General features: G+C 45.7%; 2 protein-coding genes across 5 annotated transcripts in view; one reads left to right on the top strand and one right to left on the bottom strand.

Annotated features, from left to right (window-relative positions):
- The window catches only part of PEX16 (peroxisomal biogenesis factor 16), a 40278-nt gene extending 31773 nt beyond the window's left edge, over window positions 1-8505 (top strand). For both annotated transcript variants that reach the window (XM_040328168.1, XM_040328167.1), the window contains 5 exons: window positions 263-415; window positions 1225-1297; window positions 2856-2975; window positions 7921-7985; window positions 8067-8505. In XM_040328168.1, coding sequence (XP_040184102.1) covers window positions 263-415; window positions 1225-1297; window positions 2856-2975; window positions 7921-7985; window positions 8067-8125 — 470 coding nt within the window. In that variant the 3' untranslated portion in view covers window positions 8126-8505. The remainder of the gene's footprint in view (window positions 1-262; window positions 416-1224; window positions 1298-2855; window positions 2976-7920; window positions 7986-8066) is intronic.
- A 12668-nt stretch (window positions 8506-21173) lies between these two features.
- Window positions 21174-27473, bottom strand: part of MAPK8IP1 (mitogen-activated protein kinase 8 interacting protein 1) — a 105729-nt gene continuing 99429 nt past the window's right edge. For all 3 annotated transcript variants that reach the window (XM_040328164.1, XM_040328165.1, XM_040328166.1), the window contains exons 8-12: window positions 26982-27088; window positions 26008-26127; window positions 24606-24676; window positions 24411-24509; window positions 21174-21716 (exon numbers count right to left, since the gene is read on the bottom strand). In XM_040328164.1, the coding sequence (XP_040184098.1) occupies window positions 21644-21716; window positions 24411-24509; window positions 24606-24676; window positions 26008-26127; window positions 26982-27088 (470 nt within the window). In that variant the 3' untranslated portion in view covers window positions 21174-21643. The remainder of the gene's footprint in view (window positions 21717-24410; window positions 24510-24605; window positions 24677-26007; window positions 26128-26981; window positions 27089-27473) is intronic.

The following is a 27473-nucleotide window of genomic DNA, read 5'->3' as shown; positions in this document are numbered from 1 at the left end:
ACTCACTCACTCAGACACACACACTCACACACACACAGAGACACACACTCGCACACACACAGAAACTCACACACACACTGACACACAGAGAGAGACACACAGAGAGAGACACTCACACACTGACACACACACACACACACACACACACACACACTATATTAAAAAAAATTGCCATACCTGGCATTTAGCTTTAACTTGGTGACCAGTTTTAGTTCCAATTTGTCTTAAGCATTTTTTTCTTCTTCTTTTCCCCAATTTTTAGCTCCCTCTGGCCGCAGTCGGTTTTGGCGAAGCCCTCAGGGTCTAGATGGAAAGCAGAGGAACGGTCTCGGTGACGGCAATGCATCATCCAGCGACCTGGGGACTCTGGGCACTATGGCAGAAGCAGTTCACATACTGCGCCCCATCACTCACTGTATCCTTGTACATCTGTACTGCGATATTCTGCAATATCCAGCCTGAGATCCTGGGTGTGTAAAGTACTGCTGGAGCCGATCATGTGGGTTACTTGGATTGTATACAAACGGCAAAGAATTGTCGTCCAACAAACCCGAAACTACGTGGTTTTTCAGCTCTTTAGCGCCACTCTTTGGGCAACTTCTGCCATGTTGTCTCTTTGGGCAACTTCTAACCATGTTGTCTTATGGTTAGCATTGCTTCTGAGCATGCGTGTTTGTACACACGATCGGATAATCCGACATCACACATTTGTTGTCTGTAAATTTTAAAGCATGCTATCCCACATTTGTTGTCGGAAATCCCGACAAAAATTGTTCGATGGAGCGTACAAACAGTCTGGTTATCCGACAACATCCTGCCATCACGCTTTTCCCATTGGAAAATCTGATCGTGTGTACGAGGCTTTAGAAGATGATTCGCGTACGTCGGGTTTGTTGCGTCGAGGCTGCCCATTCAAATGAATGGATTGCCAGGGCACCAGAACAGAGACATGGCAGTACATTACCATATGCTGTGGTGTGCTGCAACTCCAGTATACAGTAAAACCTTGGTTTGAGAGCGTTTTGCAAGACAAGCAAAATGTTTTAATACATTTTGCCTTGATATACAAGCGACGTCTTGATATAAGAGTAGCTACACTTGGAGGCGCCTCTCTTCTCTTTTATACCCTGGGCAGTAAAAGCATGGTTCACCCTAAATGAGCCCTTTTGTGTACCAGACATGGTAAATGTTTTAATGCGTTGAACCTTAACCTACCTCTCACAGTGACAGGCTTGGCTGTATGGGGTCAGAAGTCCTGGAAGCCGTGGCTCCTGGCGGCTGCCGTGGATGTTGGCAGGTTAGTTTTTACTACAGTTCAATCTTCACATTTATTATGGGGCAGAGGTATTACAGAATTGGGTAACTCGGCGCTAAGATATATATTATTTTTTTTTCATGGTAATGAAATGCATGGATGCAAATAACGTGTCACGGAGTGTTTTATTGTCCCTTCGACTCGATTCACACTAATGCGTTTTTTTTTTTTGGCGCATTTTACATTTTGCAGAAATGCAGGGAAATCTTTTAACATGGGTTCCTATGGAACATGTTCACATCAATTCATTTTTGTGCCTCTGCGTTTTTTGGAAAGGGTTTTTTCCACAAAAAGCAGCGTTTTGCATGTAATGGAATTCAATGGACCCGCATTCAAAACACAAGTGCCGCGGTTTGCGTGTTTTTTTTTTTTTTTTTTTTTTTAAACCTGTTCTATAGCTGGTTGTTAAAAGAAATGTAAAAAAATAAAAATTGACATTTAAAAAAATGTTTTTTATAAAAAAAAAAAAAAAAAAAAATGCAAATCTCGGTAAAAAACGTGTATCGAAAAACGCAGAAAGCACCGCAAAAACGCTCAAAAGCAACATGCATAGGTGTTAATCTAGCCTCGGTTCACATGCAATTACATATATGTCCCTAACTACAGGTAGTCACTTCATGTGCAATTATACAGTGCCTAGAAAAAGTATTCATACCCCTTGAAATTTTCCACATTTTGTCATGTTACAACCAAAAACTTTATTTTATTGGGATCTTGCGTGATAGATCAACACAAACTGGCACATAATTGTGAAGTGGAAGAAAAATAAGTGGTTTTCAATTTTTTTACAAATATCTGAAAAATGTGGCGTGCATTTGTATTCAGCCCTTTAACTAAAATCTGGGGTTGATTTACTAAAACCAGAGAGTGCAAAATCTGGTGCAGCTCTGCATGGTAGCCAATCAGCTTCTAACTTCAGCTTGTGATAAAGGGACATCAGCACTGATAATCGTAGCACTGAATATCGGTGTCCTGATTATAAGTGCAGTCCCAAAAGTGCCCACCAGTGCTGCCAATCGGTGCCTCCTCATCCGTGCCGCCTCATCTGTGCCCATCAGTGCCGCCTTTATTAGTTTTCATTTTTTTTTATTTAACTAATTAAACAATTTTTTTTTTTCAGCATTTCATTTGTTAAAAAAAAAAAAAGAACCCAGTGGTGATTAAATACTATCAAGAGACAGCTCTATTTAAGTGAAAAAATAATAATTTTAGTACAGTGCTACATGCGCAATTGTCATTCAATAGCTGAAAATTGGCCTGATCAGGAAGAGGGGTAAAAGTGCCCAGTAGGCAAGTGATTAAACTTTGACAATAAAACCTGGAAGCTGATTGGTTTCTATGCCGAGCTGCACCAGATTTTTGCAATATAATAATAAAATGTGTAGCAAATTATAGTAGTGAATCCGATATCCTCTTTATGCCAGAAAAGAAAGGGTATTGCCCGCTGCCTGGTTGCCATCACCTCTCTACTCTTTGCCTTCAGTTATGTACAGAGGATAATTACATTTTGTCTAACGGTCTCCTGTTTCTAATTTCACAGCTTGTCCATATTACGTGATGTCCCTGAGCTGAGCCGCAGGGAACACGCAGAGCTGAGACGCAGGACCCTCCTCCTCCTCTATTACTTGGTGCGGTCGCCATTTTACAACAGATACACAGAGTGAGTTCCCATCACAGCTATACAATAATGTATGGAGAGCCATAAATGTACACATTCAATCTTCTTTATCATGCATAGGGCGTGTGTTTGTTTGTTTTGGTTTTCTTTTTTTTTTTTTTTTTTTAGATTGGGGGCAGAGGTGTATTTTTAACCGTATTAACGTGGACCTATAGTATATTCGTGTAATGGGTGAAATACCTCTTCTGGAGAAAATGCTGCTCCATGTTCCCTTCTCTGCTGCTGCTATAACCAGTCGGCCTAGGTATATGGGTCACATGATTTCTTCTGCAGGGGGTGTGTAAACCCTGGTCTGTTTTCTGCAGGGGTGGTGTGAACCCTGGTCCGTTTTCTGCAGGGGTAGTGTGAACCCTGGTCCGTCTTCTTTAGAGGGGGTGTGAACCTTGGTCCGTCTTCTTCAGGGGGGGGGTGTGAACCCTGGTCCGTCTTCTTCAGGGGGGGGGGGTGTGAACCCTGGTCCGTCTTCTTCGGGGGGGGGGGGGGGGAACCCTGGTCCGTCTTCTTCAGGGGGGGGGGGGGGTGTGAACCCTGGTCCGTCTTCTTCAGGGGGGGGGGTGTGAACCCTGGTCTGTCTTTTTCAGGGGGGGTGTGTGAACCCTGGTCCGTTCTCTTTGGGGGGGGGGGGTGTGAACCCTGGTCCATTCTCTTCGGGGGGGGGTGAATCCTGGTCCATTCTGTTCGGGGGGGGGGGGGTGGTGTGTGAACCCTGGTCAGTCCTCTTCGGGGGGGGGGGGGTGCGATGTAAGCCGCACAAAAGGGAACATGAACAGCAGCATTTTCCCCAGGCCACATTTGGCATGTAATTTTTTGGGGGGGTTAGTGGGGGCTTCAGGAGGAGTGGGACTTCCTGTCCCACTTCCTCCTTCCGCCGAGGGGCTGGTAAGGCGAATAGCTTAATCGCCTTATTGCAGCCCCTCCCTGTAGGCGATCGCCTGGGACACATGACAGGTCCCATGCGATCGCCTGTCCAATGAGAGCGCAGCGCCGCTCACGCATGCGCAGTGGGTGCCCGGCCGTGAAGCCGAAAGCTGTCACGGCTGGGTGCCCACACTTAGAATTAAGACGCTGGCCGGAGAGGGGGGGAGAAGAGCGGAGCACCGGCTGGCGCGTCGCTGGAACACTGGAGCAGGTACGTGTCTGTTTATTAAAAGCCAGCAGCTACACTTTTTGTAGCTGCTGACTTTTAATAAACACAAAAAATGCCTGGAACACCCATTTAAGTCCATATCAAGCGTGTATTGTATCTGCGTTCATATTGCGTATAAATGATAAGATGTATGTATGAATCGCCCTTTTTGTTAAAGTTGAATCCTCCTCCAGCATTGTATTATCTGTGCGTTGCCTGTAGGCATGTGCTTCTACACATCCTTGTCAGTAGAGGGCAGTGTTGCATGTAAAATAATCATAAATCATAGGAGCTCTAAACCCAATGGCTAAAATCTCAAAATAGATGTAACAATATTCGTATCCATACAAAAGTTGTTTTAAATCCCCCCGCCCCCCTTTTTTTTTTTTTTTGTTTCATTAAAATAATACACAAATGTCACCATGAGGGCCCTTGTTCAGACACTTCCTGTTATAGGGTGACAACTGTCTGTGCTCTTGCATTGTCACTATAGGCGTGCACAGACAGGGGGTGTGCCAAATGTGCCTGGGGACACCCTAATCTCTTTGCGTGTTGCCGATTCCCCTCTACTGTCTGGGCTTCCCCCCGTGTTATGCCTCCTCCCAGCAGTGCTGCTGGCTTCCCTCCTTCCCTCCTTCCCTCCCCCCCCCCCCTCCCTCAAGATGGAGAGCGTGGGAGGTCTAGTAAATATGTAATTTACCAGCCTATTCCTTTTCTAAATGAACACACTCACTCAATGTGTTTATTCATAACTGAAGCATAGTAAACTGTGTTTATTATGTTTCAGTTTGTAACTGAATAGGAATATGCTCGGCACAAGCACTTCCCATTTATTCACAGTCCTGTGCAGCTGAGGCTGCAGAGAGAGGCATGTGTGTGTGTTTTTGAGGTTTGGATTGCACACCCTAATGTTGGGGTCTCCAAACTGCAGCCCTGGGAGCCTGTATGTGGCCTTTTGCTTGCCTTTTTATCAGGCCCTTGAGACACGATTCCATTTACACCCCCAATGGGGCACGATTTCGTCTATACCACCAATGGGGCACGATTTCGTCTATACCCCCAATGGGGCACGATTTCATCTATACCCCCAATGGGGCAAGATTTCATCTATACCCCCCAAAGGGGGGAACGATTTTATCTATACCCCCAGTGGGGCACGATTTCATCTATACCACCAATGGGGCACGATTTCATCTATACCGCCAGTGGGGCACGATTTCATCTATACCGCCAGTGGGGCACGATTTCATCTATACCGCCAATGGGGCACGATTTCATCTGTACCGCCAGTGGGGCACGATTTTATCTATACCGCCAGTGGGGCACGATTTCATCTATACCACCAGTGGGGCACGATTTCATCTATACCGCCAGTGGGGCACGATTTCATCTATACCGCCAGTGGGGCACGATTTCATCTATACCGCCAATGGGGCACGATTTCATCTATACCACCAGTGGGGCAAGATTTCATCTATACCACCAGTGGGGCACGATTTCATCTATACCGCCAGTGGGGCACGATTTCATCTATACCGCCAGTGGGGCACGATTTCATCTATACCGCCAGTGGGGCACGATTTCATCTATACCGCCATTGGGGCACGATTTCATCTATACCGCCAATGGGGCACGATTTCATCTATACCGCCAATGGGGCACGATTTCATCTATACCCCCAATGGGGCACGATATCATCTATACCCCCAATGGGGCATGATTTCATCTATACCCCCAATGGGGCATGATTTCATCTATACCCCCAGTGGGGCACGATTTCATCTATACCCCCAATGGGGCACGATTTATCCCACTGACAGGGCCCTATTCTTCCCATTGACACCAATGACGCGGCACAATTCTTTGCCCTGATACCAACAATGGGGCACTATTCCTGTCACTAATGAGGGGGCCCTATTTCTTCCTCCTAATACCAACAATGGGGAATTTTTTCCTCCCCACTAATATCAATGATGGGGCATTCTTTACCCGCATTGACGCCAGGGCCTTTTCTACTCACACTGGCCACACTCCGGCCCTCTCAAAGTCTGAAGGACAGTAAACTGGCCCTTTTTGTTCAGAAGGTTTGGAGACCCCTGCCCTAATGCAATAGGCTGTGCACATCTATGAGTGTCCCCTTGTCACAAGCAGTTGTGCTGACACACAATGCCCAGGCATGATCCACCATTGTCGCCAAAGGGCACCGGAGCAATGATAAAGAGCTACCCGTACCGTATGTGTAGGCAGGAATTGGCTGAATGAGGCTGATGGAGGTCAGCAGCACTAAGATGTAAAAAAAAAAGCTTAAAATAGTATTTTATTTTAACCCTTTCCCACCCAGCCGTGGCATTCATTGACTGAGTCTTTTATATCAAGTGGTGAAAAGGATTGCTCAATCACACGACATCTGTGATTGGCTGTAATAGAGTTGAATGGAGGCCGTTCTCCCAGCAAGCCCACGTGAAATCAAGATGAGGAGAAACCTCTGACGAAGCCCCAGTGGGTGGGGTGAAATGCGTTGGAAGAAAAGCATAGGTTGAGGTCAGGGCCGGACTGGGACAAAAATTTGGCCCTGGACTTCATCCAGACTGGCCCACTTTGACAGGTCTCTCTTATTGCAGCCGGACAACTTCCACGACCCCCCCCCCCCCCCCCCCCCCCCCAGCCACCAAAGCCCCCTCTCCCCCTTCACTAGCCGTTTTACTTTATTAGAGTAGAACGGCTGGTACTGGTACTCTTATAGGCAGTATCGGTGGGGAAGCTAGACATTATTTCACCCGGGGCAAATAATCAGTTTGGTGCCCCCCCCATGGGACAAGATTAGGCAGAAATGAGAAACTCCCAGGCCATAGCTGTTGAGTCAGCTGTCTGTACCCTCCCCCTGCTCCTCTGGTCCTCCCCCTGCTTCTGTGTCCCCCCCCCCCCCAGGTGAGCGCTGCGGGAAGGGAGAGACAGAGGAGCAGAGGTGGGCTGTGGTGCGCTGTCACTGAAGCCGGCCCACTGAGCCATCGGCCCACCGGGAAACTCCCGGTAGTCCCAATGGCCAGTCCATCCCTGGTTGAGGTCATTCCCCATCTTTATCTCCAATGGGCTGGCTGGGAGATCTGCGTTTTTTATTCCACTCTATTGCAGGTGATTTCTTGCATGAATATAGCAGAACGCCAGCACCCTGTATCCTAAGATCGGAAGAGAAAGATTTCCTTTTTGGCTTGACCGAAGCTCCATGCTTTACACTTAGGACACAGTGATTGGCTGTCACAGTGGTCACACGATCGGGGGCCTATCCCGTTGGCTCCCAATCATTATGAGACTGGGAGTGGTCTATGAAAGACTGGTCGCTGGGCTGGACGCACACATTGAATGTGCTCTCACAACAGAAACCTCAGCCGCCCATGGTGACGTAGGTGTGGTGTGTGGGCATTAAACTCAACCACCTTTGTTACTGGACATATGTGTTCAGTAGGGATGAGCTCCGGCGTGTTCGCACACTCCACGCGCAGAGCCCGCCAGGAAGTCTGCATGGCGCTGCGCTAATCACAGGCGGGGAGACATTGTCCCAATGCTCGGCTGCAGAGATCGGGACAATGTCTCTCTGCCTGTGGTTAGCGCAGCGCTGTGCAGACTTCCTGGCGGGCTCTGCACGTGGGCTGTACGAACACGCTACTGGTCAGCAAGAGGCTAAAAAGTGGCAATTGTTTGATACACAGTGCTTTAACAAACCTGAAGTCATCTAGTTGTGGTTTAGATTTTATTTGATGTTCCATGATCTGTTAATTCTGATATATTTTTGATTCTTGGCAGAATTCGGTTGCTCCTCCTCCTGCGCCTTCTAGGGGATTATGTCCCAGGACTCGGGCTGGTGGCACGTAAGTAATAAAACCGTTTAATTTTTTAACCAATAGAATATATTCTTTCAGCTCTATAACCCTTTGTTTGCTTCTCACCAGGTCCCCTCATGGATTACCTACCCGTCTGGCAGAAGATTTACTTCTATAACTGGGGCTGAGGGCGGCCTGCCCTGGTACACTGTCGGCAGCTGGGCGATGCTTGGGAATATCACACAAGCAGGACAGAGCATGGATCATCCCCAGTACTACGTTACTTGTCACCTGATTACTGCTGATCACATGGGACAACATGGCCAACGGTCATACACTGAACTGTGACTTTTATTTTTGTTTTTTTTTAGCTTCACAGCAAAACTGACTCCCAGGTGACATCCTGCCCTGTCACATGACCAAAACCTTACCTGCTAACCTCCTATTCTACCTCCTGTGACGGTATTGTCACTGGATCATGGGACTCTGGAACAGCCTTTCTCAACCTTTTTCCCCAGAGAAACCCCCTTAAATAATTTTCAGGTCTTGGAGGAACCCTTACTAAAACCAATTCATTGGTGGTCATTGGGAGGAATGCTCCTTTCATTGGTGGTCATTGGGAGGAATGCTCCTTTCATTGGTGGTCATTGGGAGGAATGCTCCTTTCATTGGTGGTCATTGGGAGGAATGCTCCTTTCATTGGGAGGAATGCTCCTTTCATTGGGAGGAATGCTCCTTTCATTGGGAGGAATGCTCCTTTCATTGGGAGGAATGCTCCTTTCATTGGGAGGAATGCTCCTTTCATTGGTGGTCATTGGGAGGAATGCTCCTTTCATTGGTGGTCATTGGGAATAATGCTCCTTTCATTGGTGGCCATTGGGAGGAATGCTCCTTTCATTGGTGGTCATTGGGAGGAATTCTCCTTTCATTGATGGCCATTGGGAGGAATTCTCCTTTCATTGGTGGTCAGCCTGAAGAATGCTCCTTATATTTTTGGTCAGCTCCTTTCATTGTTGGCCAATAGGAAGAATGTTCCTTCCATTTGTGGTCAGTGGGAAGAATGTTCCTTCCATTGGTGGTCAGTGGGAAGAATGTTCCTTCCATTGGTGGTCAGTGGGAAGAATGTTCTTTTTCATTGGTAGTCAGGCTAAAGAATTCTTCTTTCATTGGTGGGCAGTGTGCTCCTTACATTTTTGGTCAGTGTACCCCCTTGCAGGAAGCTTTAAAACGGTGGTTCACCCTAAATAACAAGTTTCTACCATGAAATCCAGCATACTAGCGTGAGCTACAGTATGCCTTTTATTTTTATTTTTTTGCGCCGTACTCAGTTTAATCCCGTAGTTAAGTTTCAGACTCCCCGCGGGGAGTAGGCGTTCCTATGCAGAGGGGAACATGATTGACGGCCGGCTATGGCACGTCATGCTTCCCGAAAATAGCCAGAGTAGGACTCGGCTCTTCACGGCGCTATACGGCGCCTGCGCACAGACTAGGAGCTGACTGCGCAGGCGCCGTGAAGAGCCAAGTCCTATTTCGGCTATTTTCGGGAAGCGTGACCCGCCATAGCCGGCCGCCGTCAATCATTTTCCCCTCTGCATAGGAACGCCCATTCCCCGCGGGGAGTCTGAAACTTAACTACGGGATTAAACTGTGAGTACGGCGCCAAAAAATAAAATAAAGGCATACTGTAGCTCGCGCTAGTATGCTGGATGACATGGTAGAATTTTTATTTTTTTAGGGTGAACCCCCGCTTTAAAAGATCACTGGTGGTGTTTATTTGTCTTGGACCTGGAACTAACACCATCAGATGGGAGCCATAGCTCAAAAAACCCCCAGCATCCTCAGCAGGAACCCCCCCCCCAGAATCCTCGGCAGGAACCCCCCCCCCCCCCCCCAGAATCCTCAGCAGGTACCCCCCCCCCCACCAAGCAACCTCAGAAGGAACCCTAGCGTTCAATACAATTCTGGTTGAGATTGGCTGATCTAGAAACCCATGGAGTGACATGAACAATTTGAGACCTGACCAAATTAAAAATTTAGTATACACAGGCATTTTGTATTTTGCTTCTGACGTTTTTTTGAGGAGCATTTTTGGAGGATCAGGAACATCACTAATTTGACCAGAAACCTATGGAATCTTTTTTTTTTAATAGGGGACACAGAAATGTATAGGCTTCCATTTCTGACCCTAAATTCTAGTCACCTGGCTCTCTTGTTTTAATGGAAATCTTTAACATGGAGGTCGACAATGGCAGCCTACATCTATCTCCTAAAAAAAAAGGTTTACTTTAAATCCTTCAAGTTGATCACCTATAAGGTATTGAAGTCACTGGCTCAGAAGGACAGCCAGGCAACTTTAATTTTCAGAAAAGCTGGTCAGCAAGAGCAGCCCCGTGCTTCTCCTAGTTTCCAAAATGGCCGCACACCACTTCCATGAGGTGAAAAACGACTTTATTTTTCCAGCACATGCATAATCCACAACTAACGTGTTTCACCACTGCTTAATTATAATTGCTTTATGATTAAGCCTCAGAAGATGGGACGAAACACATTGGGGCAGCTGGATGGAATGTTTGTGCCTTTACTGGAAAAATAAAGTCTGTAACCTCATGGAAGTAGCGTGCAGCTCTCAGACTGTGGCGCAAAGGCTTGGCCCCTGGAAGCGTGTGCACTAGTGGGCTGAAGAGAAACATGGCGGCGAGCTTTGGAGCAGCTTTACATTGATTGTAATGAGTATTTTCCCCTGGTTTCCTTTAATTTACCTGATGTCAATACAGTGGCCCAAAGCAAAAGGTCTTCTGTCTCTGTATACAGGCATACCCCGCTTTAAGTACACTCACTTTACATACACTCGCGAGTAAGGACATACCTGCGAGTGTATGTAAAGTGCCTTACAAGTACTAGACGGACATTTTGCAGCCACAGTAGAAGGAGCTGAAGCTCCGAGAGCATAACCCAGCATGTTCAAGTGTGCCTCTGACACCCCCACTACAGCCACTGAGACCTCAGCTACAGCTCTTGACACCCCAACTACAGTCCCTGACCCCCCACTACACCCTAGAAGTGAAAAAGGGTATTGTTTCACTTTAAGTACATTTTCGTTTTACATACATGCTCTGGTCCCGTTGTGTACTTAAAAGTGGGGTATGCCTGTATCTAGGATTCTTGTACCTTTTAGCAACCAGATTCCAGCTGTCCTCTTTGTTTTCTATGGGGCAAACTTTGTTCTCTTTGTGTACAATGTTTCCTGACCCATCATGACTTTATGCAAGTGATACAGAAAGGATTTTTCTCTGTCATTGTTTAAAAGACTCAAATCAATACAAAATGAATTTCTATTTTCCCCACTGGGAATTTGTATAACTTTTGTGTTGTGTGAAGTCATTCTATTTAAAGCACACTTGAAGTCTGGTGTTCACACATTTGCGACTTGTTATGTGCCTATAGACATCAAAGTTGCATGGCAAGTTGTACCTGATGTTTTCCAATGTTGGTCATTCATATATGTGAAGTTAAAGTGGGGTTCCAACCACAATTAGCATTTTTTAAATGTATATCCTTTCATCATGCGTTTTTATAATATAAATCCGGTCACTTACTATTTTCCATTCCGCTGCCGCTCCGCATAGTTATTCAAAAAAGATAGTTTATAAAACTATGTCCACACCGTTGTCATTTTGCTTGTGGGCATTGTGAAGCCTACAAGCACTTCCTGGAAGTCTTTGGATGGGGAGTGATAATTGGGTAGCGCACTACATCCTGGGAAATGATGACACACATTTCCCAGGAGCATTAGAGGGAGATGATGTCAGGATCCTAGGTGATTCCAAAGGCAGATTGTGTGGGACTGCATAGCAACAGGCATTTCCAGATGAGTAAAACATTTTTTTTTTATTCTTTTTTAGGTCTAATGAGCACAATAATGAAAAAAAAAATTTGGGATGGAAACTCCACTTTAAGGCTCCATTCACACTTGTGCAAATTTTGGACACCAAAGTCGCATGAGAAGTCGTTCCGCATGTTTTCCAATGATAAACATTCATTTATGTACGACTCAAAGTTGCAGCGACTTCAAAGTAGTTCATGCACTACTTTGGTCTGACTTTTAGGCAACTTGAGGGTCATAGACTTCAACGTTAACCCTCAAAAGTTGTATGAAAGACGTTTTACAATGTAACAGTTGTGCAACATTTGTCCATTATAACTGGTCAAAGCCAAAGTCGGATGTTGTGAATGGAGCCTTTAAGTGGTTGTATAGTCCATTTTGGTACTTTTACCTACAGGTTAGTCTATAGTAAGGCTAACCTGTAGGTCAGGGGTGCCCAGCCTTTTGAAGAGTGAGGGCCACTTAAGCAACTTGGTAACCATTCGGGGGCCACAATGAGCGGAGTGGGTGGATGACAGGTCATGGCTACTCGATCGGCCCTCCAGTCCGCCCAGATGGAAGGGGACGAACTCCCTTCTGTTTTTCAGGTTGGAGGTAGGTGGGCGTAAATAGACATCTTTCGCTCTATAGAGGTAAATTGAGGGTCACATTTGGTCGGGCTGATCGTGTGAAAAGGGCCTAAGACTGCTTTCACACTCATGTTCTGTGGTTTACCCACACCGCGGGTGCAGCGAAGTGCACCTGTGTCTATCCTGCGGGTTAGCGGAACTTTGTCATATACTCTGCCTGTGCAAAAGCCAGCGCTGTAGAGGAAGCATCGGCTTATGGGGCTCTGGTCCGCAGCCGCTTTCTTCCTCTACCACCAGCTTCATTCACAACACTGATGCTGTGGTATGGCGGATCAGCAACCTGCGATCTGGGCTTGCCAAACCACCATTCCAGAGCAGGAGGTCGCGGGCCACATCAGAGCCACTGGTTGGCCACCCCTGCTGTAGGTAAACAAAATATCTCCCAACCCTTTACGGTTTAGGAGATATTTACCTCACAATGAACCGCATGCGCACAGGGGATTCTTGGCTGAAGGCCCGGCAGACGCAATACCCAGAAGACACGCCGAAGCAAGATGTCATCTCCCTCGGCGTGGACCAGGTGAGTTACCGATGCCTCGTTCTAAGGTAAGTGTTTCATAATGAGCTAGTAGGCACTGCATACTAGCTCATTATGGCTTTTGCCTTTACAGGTGACTAAAAAAAAAAAAAATGTTTGGGACTATACAAGCGCTTTAAGGTGGAAGCTCGGCTCAAAGTTGCATGAAAGACGTACCTGAATATTTTACACGCAACAGTGGATCCAACTTTGCAGCGGGACAACCAGCCACATCTAAGTCGCAGCCATCCAACGTTGCACTCCCAAAGTGGAGTCGTACAAGTGTGACTGGAGGTGGCTGTCAATGTAGCACAAAATCCTAAAAGAAGGTGCACCCAATGAGAAGATAAATGGGGCTATATTCTAGAGATGCACCGAATGGAAATTTTGGTACAGAAACGGCAAGATGCACTTGGCCGAAACCGAAAATGACAGTTTAAAATATATACTGTATATATTTATAAATAATTGTAACATATTTGACTTTTTAATTAATATAATGAATTTAAATGAACATGAAAAGCTCAAGAAATACATCCCTTTAAATTCTACGTATGTCTTCACACTGGTCCGTTGCGTTTTGCGTTGTGGTATTAAAAATCTTGCTTGCTACATTTTTGGGCAGTTAAAAAACAAACAAACTCACCTCCCAGTTGAAATGCATTGAAAACGCATCAATAACGCATCTTGCGTTTTTGATGCATTTTTTTGAGTCACATGACCTATGAAAAACACACCATAAGCGGAGGCTCTATTTGCATCTGGTTACTTGTGAACATTAGGGGTGCCGGACATTGACTTGTACATGGTAAAAATCTGGCAGCCGTTGCTCTGTGTGCGCAGGCAGCGTTTAGTACGGTGATAATCCCTAGATTCTCAGCCACCCCTATGTGCCCGTAGCCTTACCTCATATCTTTGGCTGCCCATGTCTCATACCTCCCTGTACCAGTGCTGCAGCCTCTGTCAGGCTTTTCATTATTTGAGCTGAGCAACTGCATGTCCTGCACCCGACAGCTCAGGAGGAGTTTCATTAACTAGGGGTAGTAGCACCTTTCTTTGTTTTATAGGTGTGAACCAGGTCTGAGGCCTGATTCACACCTAGGCATTTTTAGTGCTTTTTGCATTTTGCACTACAGAATGTGTTCCATAGGAACCATGTTAAATGGACTGTTGTGCAAAATGCACTAAAAATGCATAGGTGTGAATCAGGCCTTAGGGGCCAGACAGGGTCTCTTTAACATTCGCACAAAAAAAGCACCTGCACTATTCTAGACAATACAGCACTTTACTACAGGACCCGGGACAGACCTGCAAAATGCAGGACTGTCCGGGCAATCCGGGACATGTGGTCACCCAACACAAGCGGCATTGCATTCACATCAATGTGTTGTGGTGTGCTGATGGCAAAGGCATTGTTTATACTGTATATGTGCGTTGGGGTCAGAAGAATGCCTGCACGTGTGTGTGAATATACAATAAAGCTCGCTCTCATCAGGGCAACATGGCTGCCATTGCTAAATTCCATTGGAATGGCGCCACCCTTTGGGCGGATTATGCAATTTACCTTCTCATAACTTGCTTCTGAGCATGCGTGTTTTTTTTTCACCCGTCGTTCAAGCCTACACACAACCATTTTTCACGACGTGAAACAAGTTGAGAAAAAATAGAGCAGGTTCTAAATTTTTAATGGCCATTTTTCTCGTCAAGAAAAATGCTCTGGAGCCTACATATGATCGTTTTTAATGGCCAATTTAAAAAATTGCACTTTTCTCGTCATGAAAAACGGCCACGTGTACGCGGCATTCGTTTCAAGGTGAGTCTTTCGTAGTGGTGCTAATATGCAATGCATACTATCACATTATGCCTTTACCTTGCAGGGTCTGTTATTTATTTTTATTTTTTTGTAACCTTTACTACCACTTTAAGACCAACTCTCATTTGATGTACAGAGAGAGGCGCAGACAGATTTTGCGAAAGTGGCGCAGTATGTGCCAAATTCAAGTACAAGTTCTAGGCAGGTAGATGAATTTGGTGCATTCGGCACCACTTGTAGAACGCACATGAGACACTTTCACAAAATCTGTCTGCACCAGTGTTATGAATTTCAGGAAGGGTGACATTTTTATACATAGGTCAGCGGTTTTGTTGAAGATCTACTGTATATTGGCAGCAATAAAAGGAAAACTGAATGCACAATAATGAACAACAGAAACTTTTTTTTCTTTTGCACACTTTATTAGGTCCATAAAGATGTATGATTGGATGATCTGTCTGGGTTGCCCATAGCAACCGGAATCTCCCTTCACCCTACAAACATGAATGGGAAAAACCGGATTGGTTACAATGCTTGACACAATTTCGCCTTCAGAAATCATCGGTCATGAGACCTGAGGTGGGGGATCTACCAGATGCTTCTTATGTTTGCGATCTATGGGCGGGGGCAGTGCAGTCTGAAGGGGGTAACAATGAGGACCCCCCCCCCCCCCCCCAGTTCACTGAATGTATAATTAAACATGTCCTTAATTTTGTAGGCTTCATGCCAAGAAAGCACAAAGGTAATTAAAAAGCTACCCAATCCCCCACACCCACTGCAAGGGTTCAATGCCTATTTTGGCTAGGGTACCGTTACTAAGTTTTGTAACTTGTCTCACCCGCTCCCCAAAACAGCGGCATTCTCTTCTTCCCTACGATCCGCCTAGTTGTGGGTGGGCTTTTGGCGCCCTCTCTTACAATGCAAGACTGATGGTCCTCCATTGTATGTGATATCATCAGAGTGCGACCGACTACGGCTTTGGGGAAGCTCTTGCACGGAGAGGAGGAGGAGCCTACAAGAATGTAGGATAAGGTAAGTAAAAGTGCTATTTAAGGGTCATCTAGGCAAAAAAACAAGCATTTAACCCTTGCAGTATGAGGGGGGAGCCCCACTGCAAGGGTAGACTCTAATTATTTCACCACTCAGCTTTAAGATCAACTAAAACCCCATCAAAACCTTTTGTTGGTTTCAGATAGAATGGGGAAGGATAAGAACCTCTGTTGAGTTTTTTTGCTGTCTGTAGCCTTGTTTTAGTGCCCGTTAACACCATACATATGTGCATACACATGGCCCAGCTCTGAGGAAGGGGGTGCTCCCCTGAAATGCGTCGGCTATACCCCGTGTTGTTCCTGTACATGTCTACGCACTGTGGCCCAGATTCTCAAAGGAGATACGACGGCGTATCTCTGAGTCTGAGCCGTCGTATCTATGCGCCCGATTCTTAGAATCAGTTACGCATAGATATGTATTAGATCCGACCGGCGTAAGTCTCTTACGCCGTCGGATCTTAACTGCATATTTACGCTGGCCGCGTGAGTTGCAATAATAAAGAGGGTCACATCTGATTTTCAGCACGTTCATTATAATAGGGGTTATTTACGAAAAGCAACTCCACTTTGCACTACAAGTTCACCTTCAAGTACAGTCGCTGTAGATCAGAGGGGGACATTCAATGAAAATAAAAAACAACATTTTTGCTTGCACGTGATTGGATGGTAGAAATCAGCAGAGCTTCCCCTCATTTCAGATCTTCAGTGACTGCACATCAAAGTGTACTTGCAGTGCAAAGTGGATTTGCCTTTCGTAAATAACTCCCAATGAGTTGCTTTATTGCAGCGCACATTATTGTGCAACATAACGCGTGTTAACACACCCAACAGATGTAAATGAACCCTCAAACAGGGATACTGACAGCAATAAAAACCTGAAAGATGTTCTAAACCTTTCCCATTCTATCCCCAAACTTGTATAATGCTTTGGCTTTTGTTAAAAATGCTTAAATATGATATTCAGGGTGCATAACCATCGCTGTCCTACAGCTGGAGCTCAGATACAGCAAGTACACATGGAGACCACATGACTCCATAGGCATTCATGCCATCCTGGAGGAGGCCATATGACTCCATAGGCATTCATGCCATCCTGGAGGAGACCATATGTTTCCATAGGCATTCATGCCATCCTGGAGGAGACCATATGACTCCATAGGCATTCATGCCATCCTGGAGGAGGCCATATGACTCCATAGGCATGCATGCCATCCTGGAGGAGGCCATATGACTCCATAGGCATGCATGCCATCCTGGAGGAGGCCATATGACTCCATAGGCATGCATGCCATCCTGGAGGAGACCATATGACTCCATAGGCATTCATGCCATCCTGGAGGAGACCATATGACTCCATAGGCATGCATGCCATCCTGGAGGAGACCATATGACTCCATAGGCATTCATGCCATCCTGGAGGAGACCATATGATTCCATAGGCATTCATGCCATCCTAGAGGAGACCATATGACTCCATAGGCATTCATGCCATCCCGGACCTCATTAGCACCACAGATGCATCTGAATCTATTTTTGAGGCAGTGTTCAGGGCTGTACAAATGTGAATACATTATGTGCTTCTTCAAAAGAATGAGATACTCTATGGAAATGACACCATTGTAATGGTAAAGTTCAGTAGGACTTCTTAGTAAAAGTATCCTGCAGTACTTTTTATTCTACATAAAGAAACTTGTAGTCTACATTTAGAGGACTTTTCATTTTTCACTAGAAACAAAGAAACCCAAGGCGCGCCATTTGGTGGAGGAGATGCATATTGGAGTTTCTTTGACAGTTGGGTTTGGAGAACACTTACAATGGCTGACACTTGGTGGCCTTATCCCTCTTTTATTATGTATGGTATAGACTTCACCCACGTTTACATGCTAAAGGTACCCATATATGTGCTGGGCTTGACGATAAATGATTCTGATTTGAGTTTCTATTCTGGTGATTGGGAGAAGACTGGCCTATATAAAGGCTCCCTAGGGCGGCTATAATGGGTATTTTTGAGCATTGAATACACTGGTTATCAGATAAGTTATGGAATATTTCTGCACCAATGATTTTCTTTTCTGTGTCGGTTCACCCATTGGCCTAGTCAAGCAATAACGTGTGTCCAGGGCCCAAGTGGATCAACAATGCAATTAAGGATGAGCAGGTGACATCACCCATCATTGCCATTTGAAATGCGTGGACATAGATGGGGAATATCGGACCTGTACTCTTCATCCCTAACGCCTCACCTTTGAAGTATTAGGGCCAATTGGAATAGGCATCCCTAACGCCTCATCATTGAAGGATCAAGGCCCATTGACATTTTTTTACGTTTTTTGTAAGCCAGAGGTAATATAAAGAGTCATTGTAATCATTTGATGAAGATATTTCACTTTGCCACATTCGAATTGAAAAAAAAAAAAAAAATCTTTTGTTTCGACCGATTAAAAATGTATCAATTCGAACGTTTAAATCTAAAAAAGAAAAAAAAAAAAGATAAATTTGAAGAAAATTTGAAAAAGACGAAACAAATTCTGAATACGAATCCCAAATACAAATTAAACAAATCAACCGAGTTTACCAAAACAAAATAACTAGATTCACCATTGAAGGATGAAGGCCTATTGACATAGGTATCCTTAACTCCTCACCATTAAAGGATGAAGTATTAGAGTCCATTTGCATAGGCATCCCTAAGGCCACATCATTAAATTGTGAAGGCCCGTTGACATAGGTATCCCTAATTCCTCACTATTAAAAGATGAAGGATAAAAGCCCACTGACATAGGTATCCTTAACTCCTCACCATTAAAGGATAAAGTATGAGGGCCCATTGGCATAGGCATCCCTAAGGCCATATCATTAAATTATGAAGGCCCGTTGACAAAGTTATCCCTAATTCATCACCATTAAAAGATGAAGGATGTTATATTCATTTTTGTTCTTATTCAAAAATTTCAATAAAATATTTGGAATCAAAAGATGAAGGATGAGGGCCCATTGACATAGGTATCCCTAACTCCTCACCATTGAAGGATAAAAGCCCATTGACATAGGTATCCCTAACTCCTCACCATTAAAGGATAAAGTATGAGGGCCCATTGGCATAGGCATCCCTAAGGCCACATCATTAAATTACGAAGGCCCGTTGACAAAGTTATCCCAAATTCCTCACCATTGAAAGATGAGGGCCCATTGACATAGGTATCCCTAACTCCTCACCATTGAAGGATGAAGGCCCATTGGCATAAGGATTCCTAACTTCTCACCGATGAAGGATGCAGGCCTATTGACATACAGTAGGTATCCCTAGCTCCTCACTATTAAAAGATGAAGGACGAGTGCCCATTAACATAGGTATCCCTAACTCCTCACCATTGAAGGATGAAGGCCCATTGGCATAAGGATTCCTAACTTCTCACCGATGAAGGATGAGGGCCCATTGACATACAGTAGGTATCTCTAACTCCTCACCATTGAAGGATGAAGGCCCATTGGCATACAGTAGGCATCCCTAACTCCTCATCGATGAAGCATGAGGGCCCATTGACACAGGGATTTAACAAAAAGTTGCGGATGCTCGCTATGGGCCCCTTCATATGTCATAATCTACCTTATCACCTCAAGTTATGTTTGCACAGATTGTAAAACTGGGCTATTTATTAACACATTAAGCTTCATTTTTATAAACGAGCACCAAGGAATAAAGGTCTTATTCACTAAACATTCACTAGGGGTGAATAAATCCTTCATTTAAAGGTCACCTCTGGGAAAGCTAAAAGTCCTCCCTTGCAGTGGTGGCTGTGCCCACAATGCTAGGTTAACTGCTGCTATCTGTCTAGGGAATAGGAAAAGACTTTTACTTACCTAATCCTCCGCTCCACTGGCAGGCGGCACTCCCCTAAATTCCAGCAGTGGATTGTACCTTGGCATCCTCAGGTCCAGTGCAGGGCTATGAGCAGGGCTGGATTAGGAGCATCATACGCTTGGTGCTGAGGATTTTGATGGACCTTTTACTGGGCACCCGTCTGTGTTTCCAAGAGCCTGTGCTGGCGTGCTCCCAAGTTCAAAAGGGCGCAGCGTAACACTAGGGAAGCCTGGAATTTGATTTGCCAGGTTTCCATAAGGGCCATGCATCGGCGTGCACTCTGAGCTAAAAGGGTGCTGCCATGCAGGCCTAACACTATGGAAGCCCCAGACTTGCAAGAGTCCTGCATTGGCATGCCCAAGGCTTCCATTAGGACTACTCATGTGGCATCCATTATCAATACCACCACCCTGCCCAGGCGGTGCATGTGGAATTCAGGGTCCATCAGGGGAGATCTCTCACCGTTAGCCCATTGCTTTCCATGAGCAGTCTGTTGTTTTTAGGTGGCTGGGCCTATATTAAGGTAGGGGCCTGGAGCTGCAGCTCCAATAACCCCTACGTTAATCCAGCCCTGGCTATGAGCTCAGAATTGGTCTTGATGATGTCAAAGGGCCTTAGGGCACTGGAGTGTAGGGGAAAATAGGTTGCAAGGACCAGTCTAGAAAAGCAGAGGAGTCTGCAAGAATGGAGGATCAAAAAAAATAAAAGTTCTTTAGCCGTCCCCTAAAGAGAAGTGAGCCTTTAACCCTTACAGCAAAGGGGCAGCCCCACTCAAAGAGAGGACTTTTAGCTTTCATGGAGTTCAGCTTCTAAAACATATGCACTGGGAAGGTTCACCCGCAGTGAACACTTGGTGAATGTCAAATTCACAACTTTATAAATTTGCCCCACAGTGTGTGTTGCGAAGAAAATGCATTGCTCCAAGCAAACCATCTTCAAGACCCATAAAAAAATCTGGTAGGTATAAGCAAGAAAACATCGTTTCATATACTTGGCCCTAAGGTTCAATGTGAGGCCGCGTACACACGACCGAGAAACTCGACGGGCGAACCACATCGTTTTCCCCGTCGAGTTCCTTGTTCGGCTGTCAAAAAACTCGTCGAGCCAAATGTTCCCATTGCCCAACGAGGAAATAGAGAACATGCTCTCTTTTTGGCTCGACGAGTTTCCCGACGGGTTTCTCGGTGAAAAGTGTACACACGACCGGTTTTCTCGGCAGAATACGTCTCCCATCGAGTTTCTTGCTGAATTCTGCCGAGAAAACCGGTCGTGTGTACGCGGCCTGACTCTTTCCCATACTGACCAAATGCCAACTGTGGGGCAACTTAAACAATGAAAGCTTACCAGATTGGTTGCTATGGACTATAACACTATATCTGCTTCCCTGTAGTTCCTATAATAGAGCCTCACTACCTCTGCCGCGCTTTCCACGTACACCATCACCATGCCCGTTTCACTATGCATGTAATGCAGCAACACGCTCTCTGTTACTAATATACAGTTTAATGCACGCAATCGTTTGCTAGCCCTCTCTTTTTAAATAAATACTATATTTCTCCATACACAGTGTCTTAGTACAGTCTGTTGGCTTGCAAAGCCAGCGCGCTTTCTGCCACTCCCCTTCCTCGTTCCGTTGGTTTCTTCCTCTTCTTACATTTTGCACATGCTGGGACATTCAACCTGCAGTACATGGGGGGGAGGGGGAGTGCATTAGTCCATTTGCACCCTCTGATCCTTGATTATGTAGAAGTGGGTTAAGGGCAAGTCCAAGAAGGGAGAAGGTTATTGGGGGAAGTTATATGGAGGAACCACCCATGATCACCTTGGCTGACATTCACACAACCGCTCCTCCAGTTCCTTGGGACTGAGACGAGAGCAGGCCTCTAGCCTATCGCTCGTCTCGAAGTTCGGCAGCTTCCTGCTTACATTTAGTCCATGCACAGAAATCCATGGCTACTCCAGATATATATCTTCTGTGGGACATGTGTAGTCCACAAACTCTTTGTAAAACTGTTGGAAGGCTCTCCTGAAATAGAGAAGACTACTATTAGTAAGTTGCAGACGGAGGTACCAGTGTGTGACAAGAACTGGAAAGAGATCCTCATGTTCATCATGACAAGGATGAGACAACCACAATAGTATTGTCATGTTGGTCCTTGGGAAAAGAAAAGAAAATAACTGCTATAGGCTTCTTGCATATGGCCGCCAGAGGGTGTAGAGCGTGCATGGAGCATAAATAGCAATACATGGTTATACATGGCTCCTTCCAGAGCTGCTGTTAGAAACCACGGGGCTCCGGTTTAGCCTAATTTATTCCCCCCGCTATTCTACAACACATTGGGCCGGATTCACAAAGAGTTACGCCGGCGTATCAGTAGATACACCAACGTAACTCGGAATCTAAGTCCGTCGTACATTTAAGTGTATTCTCAAACTGAGATACACTTAAACCTACCTAAGATACGACGGCCTGCGCCGTCGTATCTTAGGGTGCCATATTTTAGGTGGCGCTTCCGTTGAGTTTGGCGTAGAATATGCAAATGAGTAGATTCGCCGATTCACGAACGTACGCTTGCCCGTCGCAGTAAAGATACGCCGTTTCCGTAAGAGATACGCCGCGTAAAGATAAACATGCCCCCTAGGTGGCGTAGCCAATGTTAAGCATGGCCGTCATTCCCGCGTCGAAATTTGAAAATTTCTACATCGTTTGCATAACTCGTCCGTGAATGGGGCTGGACGTAATTTACGTTCACGTCGAAACCAATGACGTCCTTGCGGCGTACTATGGAGCAATGCACACTGGGAAATTCCACGGACGGTGCATGCGCCGTTCGGGAAAAACGTCAATCACATCGGGTCACCTTAAATTAACATAAAACACGCCCCCTCATCCTCATTTGAATTATGCGCGCTTACGCCGGCCCCATTTACGCTACGCCGCCGTAACTTAGGAGGCAAGTGCTTTGTGAATACAGCACTTGCCTCTCTGACTTACGGCGGCGTATCGTAAATACGATACGCTGCGCCGCCGTAACAATGCGCGCCCCTACCTGAATCCGGCCCATTAACTTTATATTTCTTTATAGGTTTATTCAATTCTATTCTCTTCATTGATGACATAATTATATTATATTATTTCAATTAACTTAATTTCTCAATTACTTGCCATGAAGCTATGATTATGACATTTCATGTTACCCAATCTTATCCTACAATCCGCTTGGTTATCTATTTTCATTTACATTTATAAGAGTTACTTTCCTGAATGATTATGCCTTTTTCTACTATACTATTGTACATGTTCTGTTAATGGGAATATCTATTTCTATTATATTATTGTACATGTTCTGTTAATGGAATATCTATTTTTATTATATATGCTCTGTTAACCACTTAACCCCCGGACCATAAAAACGTCGGACAACGCTGTATGCAAACGCGCGAATACGTGTGAATGCGTGCGACAAAGCGCCGGAAAAAACAACGGAAAACACTACGCTCAGGTGTGAATGCAGCCTTAACCAACTAAGGACCGCCTCCTGCACATATACGTCGGCAGAATGGCACGGCTGGGCACAAGCACGTACAGGTACGTCCTCTTTAAGTGCCCAGCTGTGGGTCGCGGGCGCGCGCCCGCGACCCGGTCTAAAGCTCCCCGGCCGCGGGACCCACAGACCCGATCGCCACGATCGGTCCCCGGAGCTTAAGAACGGGGAGAGCCGTGTGTAAACACACCTTCCCCGTTCTTCACTGTGGCACTGTCATTAATCGTGTGTTCCCTGTTATAGGGAAATACGATCAATGACGTCACACGTCCAGCCCCGCCCCCCTACAGTTAGAAACACAGATGAGGTCACACTTAACCCCTTCAGCGCCCCTTAGTGGTTAACTCCCAAACTGCAATTGTCATTTTCACAGTAAACAATGCATTTTTATAGCATTTTTTGCTGTGAAAATGACAATGGTCCCAAAAATGTGTCAAAATTGTCCGATGTGTCCGCCATAATGTCGCAGTCACGAAAAAAATCGCTGATCACCGCCATTAGTAGTAAAAAAAAAAACAATTAATAAAAATGCAATAAAACGATCCCCTATTTTGTAAACGCTATAAATTTTGCGCAAACAATCGATAAACGCTTATTGCGATTTTTGTTTACCAAAAATATGTAGAAGAATACGTATCGGCCTAAACTGAGGAAATTTTTTTTTATATATATTTTTGGGTGATATTTATTATAGCAAAAAGTAAAAAAATATTGTTTTTTTTTCAACATTTTTGCTCTATTTTTGTTTATAGCGCAAAAAATAAAAACCGCAGAGGTGATCAAATACCACCAAAAGAAAGCTCTATTTGTGGGAAAAAAATGACGCCAATTTTGTTTGGGAGCCACGTCGCACGACCGCGCAATTGTCAGTTAAAGCGAAGCAGTGCCGAATCGCAAAAACTGTCCGGGTCCTTTACCTCCCTAAAGGTCCGGGTCTTAAGTGGTTAAAGTAACGCAGTGCCGTGTCGCAAAAAATTGCCTGATCAGGAAGAGGGTAAATCTTCCAGAGGTGAAGTGGTTGATACCGCTTTAGGAAAATTATTTTTTACTCAATTATAATTAATTCCACTAGGGGGCGCGCCAGTCTTACACGCAGCCTTACTATTTACAGCCCAGCAGCCAGGCTGATGTTTGATGCACAAGTACTCTTACCAGACGGCTGCCCTGGGACTTACCCGACAGATTCTGCCAGGGGTTTGGTAGATTCCTCAGAGACAAATACATGACATGCAAACCGATGGTCTGAAGGATGCTTAGTGATGAAGCCAAAATATCTGCAGAGACAAAGGAACAAGCAGATAAAGTAGATAAAGGTATCGCGGAATAACAGGAACACGACACTCAAGCAGCGCCCTCCACTCATTACTCACTTGCTGTTCTTGGGGTGGTAGCCACAGAAAGAAATATTCTTTAACTGGAAGAAATGGCTGCATGTGTTCACCTGTTGTGGAAACAAAGGACAGCGGCTTAAAATGTTTAATAAAGAAATACACATCAAGGCCGCGATTCAGATACATTGGAGTATCTTTAGTGCGGCGTAGCGCATCTGATATGCGCTACGCCGCTGTAAGATAAGGAGGGGAGATCAGTATTCACAAAGCTCTTGCCGACAACGTTGCGCCGGTGACTTGTCCTCAATGTTCCCCTATGGGGGAAGTTCCTCCACTGACTGCGCACGCGCAAACTTCCCGACGGAAATCTCCGAACCTCGCCCGGCATCCAGGCTCATTCTTTAACATCCCCGTGGATTGGAGGATGTTAAAAAAAGAGCCAGGAGGCCGAGCGAGCGAAGCGAGCCGTCCGAGCGCAGCGAGGACGTGAGGCCGACTGGCCACTTTCCTCTAAGTCCACGTCGCCCTGGATGCCGGCCGCCGTTCGGGGATTTCCGTCAGCAAGTTTGCACCTGCGCAGTGCTTGAAGGAACTTTCCCGATGGCTGGAACCATCTCTGCGCATCAGTTCGCGCATGCGCTGGAACTTCCGTGATACCTGGAACCAGCACGGCAGATCACCGGCGTAACGTAAATAGGCCGGCGTAAGCCCGCGTAATTCAAAGTAGGTGGAAGGTGGGTGTGATGTATTTAAATGAATCGTGACCCCATGTTAATGAAGCGCCGAACGAACGGCGCATGCGCGCGCATGCTCAGTATCACGTCGAATTTACTCCCTAACATACGCTGGCTCAATGCCTGTGACGTAAGCGTAACCTACGCCCAGCCCCATTCACGTACGACTTACGTAAATGACGTAAAATACGGCGGCTGTTCCGATGTCCATACTTTGCATTGGCTGCGCCTCATATAGCAGGGGTAACGTTACGCCGGACCGACGCCTTACATAAACGCATAGTTGCCAACATTTTAAAAAAATTTCCAGGGACACTTTGCAGCACAGCTATTAATTAATTACCACACTGACTTCCCCGAAGCTCCACCCACTCCGCATAATCTTCGCCTGGCGAAGATTATGCGGAGTGGGTGGAGCTTCGGGGAAGTGAGTGTGGTAATTAATTAATAATGTGTTCCTACATACAGGGAGACCATGGAGAATGAATGTAGCCATCCCCTAACAGGAAGTCAGGTCACAGCAGCAAAATAAAAGAATCTGGAGATTTGGAGGAGGCAATAGAAGGTCATTTTTTACTTAAAAATACATAATTGAATCGATTTTCTTTTTGTTGTAATGTCACTTTAAGGTTTAACCATTTCCTGACAATCTCATATAAGATCGAAGAATACCACAGGCCTGTCCTGATACGGTTACATCTACTTACCTGGCTGTGATCATGAGGGTCCTCCCCGTGCACTGCAATCTTTAACCCTCGCAGACTGATCTCCAGGATGCAGCTGGAGGGCGGGTTTGACAGCACTGTAAGGCGACGGGACATAGCAATCTGAAAAAAAGGACAACTCAGAATCACTCGAAAAATAGCACCTCTCTGAACACTGGAGAGGCCCAGGAGTGGACCATTGTCCTTTATTAGAAACTTTGGGCCAGATTCACAGTCAGCGGCGTAAATGTAGGCGGGCGTAGCGTATCATAGTTACGCTACGCCGCCACAACTTAGAGAGGCAAGTGCTGTATTCACAAAGCAATTGCGTCTAAAGTTACGGCGGCGTAGCGTAAATGTGCCGGCGTAAGCGCGCCTAAATCAAATGAGGAAAAGGGGAGGCGTGTTTTATGTAAACTATTCATGACCCCACGTAAATGACGCTTTTTTCGAACGGTGAATGCGCGCGCATGCTCAGTATCACGTCGAATTTTCAAATTAAATTACGCCCGCTCAATGCCTAGTCGACGTGAACGTAACTTACGTTCAGCCCCATTCACAGACAACTTACGCAAACGACGTTAAACACGACGCTGTTCCGACGTTTCCGACGTCCATACCTAACATGACTTACCCCTGCTTTATGAGGGGTAACTTTACGCCGGCGTATGTCTTACGTAAACGACGTATCTTGCTACGCCGGGCGCATCTAGCTCATTAGCATATTCGACGCGAAAATCTACAAAAGCGCCACCTAGCGGCCAGCGTAAATATGCACCCTAAGATACGACGATGTAAGAGACTTACGCTGCTCGTATCTTAGCCGAATTTATGCGTAACTGATTCTAAGAATCAGCTGCATAGATACGACGGCTCTCATTCGGACTTACGACGGCGTACATGGCGCTATGCCATCTTAAGTCTTTTGAAAATCTGGGCCTTTGTTCATTTCTAAGCCACTTAGATGCAGTACCCACCTTTTGCATGGCGGTGCAGAGAACGTCAGTCCCTTTGTGATATGGTACCTGCACCGAACCGAGGAACTTCACCCAAAACTGATCCACCCAATCAGAGGCTCGTGTTTCTGTACAGAATAAAAGTGAACAGAAAAAGCTTAAAGTTGGCCTCTTAACCGATACCCTCAATGGCAGGGTGATCCCTGTGTTGTATGAATCTGACTATAGAAATGTAAAGAAATGACCTGGAACCCCTTTTTTTCTATGGAAGTACCCATCATGTATAGTGGAACCTCGGATTACGATCATAATCCGTTCCAGGAGAATGCTCGTAATCCAAAGTACTCGCATATCAAAGCGAGTTTCCCCATCGAAGTCAATGGAAAAAAAAAAATTGTCCCGCATTGACTTCAATGGCAAGCAGTACCACATGCGGCCAGAGGTGGGGGGGGTGCCAGAGAGCCTCGGAAGCGTCCGGAAAGGCCCGAGGACACCTCAGCTGACATCAGCAAA

This window comes from Rana temporaria, chromosome 11 (genome assembly GCF_905171775.1).
Source record: "Rana temporaria chromosome 11, aRanTem1.1, whole genome shotgun sequence".
Taxonomy (NCBI): domain Eukaryota; kingdom Metazoa; phylum Chordata; class Amphibia; order Anura; family Ranidae; genus Rana; species Rana temporaria.
This window is presented reverse-complemented; position numbering and strand designations above follow the sequence as displayed.